The sequence below is a fragment of the Artemia sp. Qi Xiang Cuo genome, chromosome 6, assembly GCF_049724085.1.
Source record: "Artemia sp. Qi Xiang Cuo chromosome 6, ASM4972408v1, whole genome shotgun sequence".
Classification (NCBI taxonomy): Eukaryota; Metazoa; Arthropoda; class Branchiopoda; order Anostraca; family Artemiidae; genus Artemia; species Artemia sp. Qi Xiang Cuo.
The window spans coordinates 18,104,109-18,111,182 of record NC_142799.1 but is presented as its reverse complement, the minus strand read 5'-3'; the positions used below and the strand labels follow the sequence as shown (position 1 = coordinate 18,111,182).

Genomic DNA, 7,074 nt, shown 5'->3' with positions numbered 1-7,074 from the left:
TGTTCTTTCCTTTTTTAAATTGCTATGGTTTAAATACTTTAACTTTTTCGGAGTTGAGGACATCGTGTTATATACAGGCAAAATATTTGTTTGGTTGTTCTTCTTTTTATTTCTACTGCCCATAGATCTGGTAAATTTCTAGATTTACTTCCTTTGCTTTAATTTAAAGTTTGTAGGAAGGTAAGTCAGCGAACATGAATTATAAAAGTATTGGAAGCCACAGTTATAACAGTGGTCAAGTATGGCTCCAAAATGTGGGCACTTGGAATGACTGAGGAAGATTTGTTAAACGATTTCCAAACAAATTATCTTAGGATGGCTTTAGGTACTCCTTTGACTGATCGAACAGATACGAACAGTAAGCTGTACGAAAACAGTAGTTCGATTCCACTTTTTAGGGCTACAATGAAAGAAAGTTTACAAGGGGTAGGCCACGTTTTATGGGTGAAAGATGACAGATTGCCAAAGATTCTGCTTTTTGGCCATCTATCTGTGGAAAGCCAGGTCTTTCCCAGATGGAGTGGGAACAGGTCCTAACAAATCATATAAGAGAAATTCGAAATACATTGGATGGGGTGAGGAATGAAGCTTTGACTAGACTGGAGTGGAGGGAGAACATGCACACCTATAGAGAATGATTGGTGCTGCAGTGTGCTGTTAGTAGTAGGCTTGTAGCAGTGACAATTAAAAAAAGATTTTTCAAATAAAAGTATTTTTCAAAAAAAATAAACTGTGATACTATAACCTAAAAAATAAATTAATATCAAAATTCAATAAATGGAGCCTTAAAACGGTCAGAAATTAAAAAGGACAATTATTTTGTTCCTTGATTATGATAAGTAAAACTTAAAAATAACAGACATCTCTGTTAATGCATATAAAAGAATTAAATCGAATTTTTATTGAGTAAACATATCAAACTTGAAACAAACAGGAATTACAATAAATAAAAGTGGGGCGAACACCCTCTAAAATCCCCTAAAGGCTAGAGTGTTGTTTGCTCTTTACTGAAAAAGAAATATATTTGATAAGTTTTCTTTCGTTCACTATAAAATTGCAAAATTAAAATCTGCTCAAAGTTACAAATTCCAAATAAAATATTACCCTTATTGTTGGTAATTTCTATCCCTTTTCGTTCTGACTTGATTGTTCATTTGGATTTCCATTGATTTATGTTTTATTTATTCATTCGAAGTAATATCTGTTATTCCAAAATTTGACGAATTCTTTTATGCCATTGTTCAGATGGCCCACGCCCCCAGCCAAATTTTTTGTAAATCGAGGTCCCAGAGCACGTGGCCGAAGGACTTGCGAATATAAATTTCAGTTTGATCCGATACAGTAAGATTCTAGATCATAGAATTTCAGGATCTCTAACACTTGGACCCGGCCCATGGCCCAAGGACTTGCGGATATAAATTTCAGACTGATCCGATACAGTGATTTCAGACCAAAGCATTTCAGGATCTCTAGCACGCTTTCCCACAAAAATTAGAGGTTCCCTTGGCCCAGAGAACAGTTACTGAAAGTTTCAACAGCAGTGGGGATAATTATTCAAAAGTAAAATTAGAGATAAAAACAATTATTGCAATGTATCACCTCGCTTGTAAATTTCCTTTGCATTATTGTATTTTCATTCAAATTGGACATCAAAGGTAGTCAACGAAGGCCAAATTAAAACATTATTTGATTCGGTATTAACGATCGGATAGGATTTGATCCAGTATCAGATATTAATCCGATACTAACGGGGAATTTTATTCTAGTCACATCTTCAGTCTGACCAGTAACGAATAATTAATAATATCTACACATCAGCATAAATTGCAAGCTTGCATACCTGGACCAGCTTCACGGCAATCGATATTGAAATGTGTGGGAGTTTTTGTCTTGAGGCCCCTCTCAACTCCAGGTCCAAATACTTTAACTTTGTTCGAATCAGTTGGATCTGACACAAAAACTCGAAATGGGCTGTTGTTAACGACAACGCCACCGTGATTCACCTGGAACATAAGTAAAAGACTTTAGGTTAGGTATGTCCAATTCACAAGCATTGCATGTTGTTTGTGAACCTATACACTATATATTGCTAGGAGAATGATCCATCGAAGAACGGAGTTTCAGCCATTCAATACTCAATGTGAACCAACCATTCGGAAAAGCCAAACTAGTTCCGGAGAAAATCCATATTAAAGGACCCCCAAACTGGTCCAGAATAAGGTCATTTTAGAGGGCCCCCTAAAAAGTGTGAAACTTCACAACGAATTACATTGTTCAACTTTGATTTGCATTATTTTTTTGTTCTAAGACCGCCAAGACACAACTAAAGAATATGAAGAACAGCAAAAACAGATATATTTTGGACCGAAATCAGATTAAAAGGGTTGAAAACCAATAAAACCTCAAGTGCTAATAGTGCAGTGAATGAGGTTTTAAAATAGGGTGCTTGCGAAGCAAGAGATAACTCAAAGATTATAAATAGGATTTTCGAAAAAGGGATAGTACCTAATAATTTTACTATTATTAACATACTACTACTAACAATTCACCGCAGCACCAAGCCGCCTGATGCCAACACAGCTACGCAAGCTCCACCTCCATCCCAAAGCAATTTTAGGACAAACTTAATTGCAGCCCAAGATTACCTCTTAACGGATTGATTTATGAAGGTAAATTCAGGATGAAAATTAGGTGTTCCAGAGACAGAATTGAGATGCCGAAGGCTTATACTAGATCCTTCTATTCCTAGAATGGTAATTTAATATTTAGTCTAGAATTTGTGAAAAAATTGAAAAGACTCTTAAAATGAACTACATAGTTCATTTAAATTGAAAGCAAAGAAAAAAGATCAAGGATACTAATTTCCGGTAGCTTAAATCAAAAGAATAAGCTATAGACCTGAGCTAGCCTTCCATGAATTTCATGTAAATGATCCAATTACAATGAAAATTTACATGAATTTCATGTAAATTTTCGAAGTTTTTATTTATTAACAAAGTTTTCATTTATTAACAATTTTTTCATTTATTAACAAAATCTTCCATTTATTTAAATCTGACTTTTCTAACTTATTTATTTGTTTGATTATTTATTTGAAATTTTGTGCCCCTAAAATTCCTACAGCCAGGGCAAGTGCTCCCTCTGCCCCTCTCTGAAACCACCTCTGTGTATCAGGCTATTTCCACGGTTCTTGCAAAAAGAAATTAAAAACTACAACATGAAGTTATATAGTTGTAGTGAACTATATAATAATAAAACACAAAATGAAAATATGTAAGAGTAAGCAGTGTGTAATAATAAAAGATGATTTTAAACTTTCAAAAAGTTATAAAATAGTCAAATTTTAAATTAAAAAAAATATCTTTTTTTTTGCAGTTAGATCCATTATTTTTTGGGTTGAGGGAACTGGAAAAGTGAAACTAGGAAAAAGTCTGTAAAAGGTCGATAGAGTATATGACCCGTGGAAACACTACTGTTTGTATCAGTTTATTTCCTAGGTCTTACAAGAGGGGATTTACGATGTAAAGGTAAATACTAATAATTAATAAACCTGGACTCTTAATAAGAGTTGCCCACCAATATTTTGATTTTTATAAAGAAAAAAAACTAGTGGAAACAGTCAAGTGGGTATTATTTTAGCATCCAGGCTCATACAACACGAATAAGAAACGCTATGATGTAAAGATAGATCCTAACAGTGTAATTAATACCCAATGAACATTCTAATAGTTAATAGCAGATTCACTAACATAATTAAAAAAAGACATTAGAAGATCATACAAATTTAAAGTTTAAATAAGAAAAAAAAAACGATTTTAGTATTTAAAGTTCTTCACTCACTAACTTTGGGTATTTACAGGATTAGAAGAGTGGAGCAAGGGTTTGAATCCCTCCCACGTCGATTATTTACTTTGTTTCCTCCTTGTTATTTTCTACTAGGCTAATAGTAACAGAAATTAAAGAAATAATATGTTAGCCAAAGAAGCTCTAAGAAAACTAAAAATAAAAAACTGAAGGAAGGCATGAAAACGAAAAGAACCTGGTGTGTGCTCTATGGTGAAGAACAAAAACGTCCCCTTCTTCCAAAAACAAAATTCTAGGTCCCCTTACACAACTCCCTAGAAAGCTCTTGAACGTTTCATTCTAATCTCCCATCTGTGAGAACAAACACGGTTATGCTTACCAAACTACCTTTATATGTCACTTTTTAATGAAACCTACCTGGAAAATGTAGTCTCTATAATGATATTTACTATCTTGCCTTTAGGCTTCAGGTATATGCTAGAAATAATTCTCTATTGTTAGCAACAAAAAAGTAACTGACTTGTAAAAATAATCCAGAGAAACCAGCATTACCTCATTGTTTTTGTTTTTTGTTTAGCGTTTGGCTGGGTGTTACGGACACTTACCAGTTATTTCAAGTGAGAAGTATGTCCAAATTTGTTATTATTATCTATAGAGCCAACAGTTGAAGCGAGAGCTGTAAAGTTGGAGCAGCTTTGATTCGGCGGCAAATATTTTTTAATACATACAGATTTTACAGTTAATATATATGTTAAGTAATTTTCTAGCTTAGTTAGTATCTCTACCAATTAAGGATAAAGTCAAGAAAAAGGGCTAAAGTGACATATTTTTCTTCTTCTTTTGTGGGGGAGGGCATAAAATTAATATTAATCGATAACTAGTCACCTATACGGGGGGGGGGGTCACCCAGTTTCCGACCCCCGATGTCAGAGCGCCAAGCGTGTCGCATAGTTCCACCACACTTGGTATGGTATCCGCCACGCTTGGCACACTTCCACCACTCTTGGCACGCGTCACCTGATGTATTTGATTTCTCAAAGTGGGATTACCCTCGACCAACCCTGTTTTCAAACTAAAATGATTGAGCTAGACAGTAGAGAAAAGAAGTTTTAGAAACCGGTATGATTTACCGAAATCTACCGGGAAAACTGTTTATTTTTTTTTTTTTTAGTCAGAGATAGTATTCATTTTTCAGGCTTCTTCGTTGTAGCAAATAGTTGTGTAAGTGACAAGCCATAGAAAATCGATATATTTTGCTTCAATTTCGATTTTTTTTTTTTTTTTTTTTTTTTATTATTATTATTATTATTTGATGCATTAGAACATCCAAAGACTAGTATGGTTCGCCAAAACTGGATGAGAGTTGCAATTCCAACTTAATACGCAACAATCAAATATTTGGCAAATTGATTTATTGTTTTATTTATTTTTTTTACTATTTATTGGTTAAAAGCCCGTTGCTGATCGATTGAACTCACTTGTTGATGAGCAGCATCCCGCAAGAAAAATCAACACGACCGGGAAAACTTTGAACAACAAGAAGAGAGTTCTTATCTTAAAAATTTGTGCGTTATTTCGCGTTTGTATATTTTGGTCAATAATTTAATGGTTTAATACAAATCAAGCCACGCCGACATTAGATCAATTTCATCAAAATTTAAATATTAGACATAAAATCCATTTCAACCATATTTATATTGCAATAAAATTCTTATATAAATTGGAAAAAAGGGATTTAATCGAATAAATCAATGAATTCAAATGAAAGAAGAATCCAATGAACTAAAAAACTGATGAAATAGATTTTATTAGCCATTTGTTTTTTCATCAACAAGCTTTAATTGCCGGGAAGTTTTATTACTGAGTTAACCTCGAAATAAAGTCGTGATTGGGCGTAGAATGTGAGTAGTTCACGGTCCAAATAGAGTAAGACAAAAGTCAAAATAACCAAAAAGAAAATACTTATATTCCACATATTCTACAACGTAATTGCATTGCTCTCTTTCAGATTATAATATTCGCCGCTGTCTTAGCTATTGCGATAGCCGAAGGACCCGCATACGGACCCCCTCATGGACCTGGACCCTACGCACCAGCATACAAAGGTCATCACTATGAACCAAAACCATACGATTTCGCTTACGCAGTCCGCGATGACTATACATATAACAATTTTGGTCACTCTGAAAGCTCCGACAGGAAAGGATACACCAAAGGACAGTATTTTGTGAACTTGCCCGATGGTCGTCTACAAACTGTGACATACACAGCTGATATCTATGGCTACAAGGCTGACGTGCAATACACTGGCGAAGCCAAACACCCAGAATATAAACCAGCTTATAAAGCAGGACCTTATCCACCAGTACCACATAAATAATGAAAAGTAACGAAAAAATCAAATTATTTTGTTTTAATTTTTCATTAAATTACAAATCTGCATTGTTTTGTTGAATATTAATGATTATTTGAGATTAGCTGTTATTTTTTTTCAACGTTTTGCAAAAGAAAAAAGAAAAAACACACTTGGTTCATTTTTCGAGGTCTTCAGAGAAATGCAGTTATTTTTAGGTTTCCTTTATATAGGCAGATGTGGTTTACAATTGCTTTATCCGTGTCTGATGAAATCAGTCAAATCGTTTTTGCACGTGCAGAGCGTAAAATTTGAAAAAAAGCTTAATTTAAGCGAATTTTTTCGGCATTATACTCTAAAAAGTTATACTTTTCTAGATATTAAGGTACATCATGTTGATATCATTTATTTTCCTTTTTCTTGTGCTTACTAAAAAAAAACTAGGACGAACTATGTTCGTCATACACGCTAGAGGTTGCAGAAGTCCAGATTATGCAGGGTGTTTCAAAAGGCATTTACCCAGACGAGAAGCTACTTATATAATAACAAATATGAGTGTGCCGTCACAGAGGGCAAAGGGAGAGGGAGATATTTCCTCTTCTGACATTGATTTGGAAAAATCTAATAAAAGTTTTTTTTTTTTCGTATTTTGACCCTTTGACTTAGAAAATATCCTCAAAATATCTGCTACCCATGCAAGACAATAATACAGGGCTTGACACACTTTTTATCATAATAGACGCTGAAATGACTCCTAATATATGGTGTAGCCCCTTTAAAGCAACAACTAAAAATAAATGTGTATTTAGAGAAGAGTATATAAATATATAATGTAGTACCCAATAATGAAGAACAGATAACTGAAGGTGGATTCTAAAAAAAGATTAACTATACAACTTTAACATTAAAAACATCTT

At 33.8% G+C, this 7,074-nt stretch overlaps 1 protein-coding gene across 1 annotated transcript; it reads left to right on the top strand.

Moving 5' to 3' along the window:
* Positions 1-252: 252 nt before the first annotated feature.
* LOC148950940 (uncharacterized) lies at positions 253-6,246 on the top strand. Its single transcript, XM_089090955.1, has 2 exons — positions 253-358; positions 5,736-6,246. Exons 1-2 carry the CDS (start codon positions 253-255, stop codon positions 6,182-6,184), a joined length of 555 nt encoding a protein of 184 aa, XP_088947081.1. The 3' UTR covers positions 6,185-6,246.
* The last annotated feature ends 828 nt before the right edge of the window (positions 6,247-7,074 follow it).

What these genes read in the sequence shown, in the direction of transcription:
- LOC148950940 (XM_089090955.1), top strand. Translation starts at nt 253, where the DNA reads ATGTGGGCACTTGGAATGACTGAGGAAGATTTGTTAAACGATTTCCAA. An exon ending in TGATCGAACAGATACGAACA is followed by an intron (nt 359 to 5,735) that starts GTAAGCTGTACG and finishes AAATAGAGTAAG; the next exon opens with ACAAAAGTCAAAATAACCAA.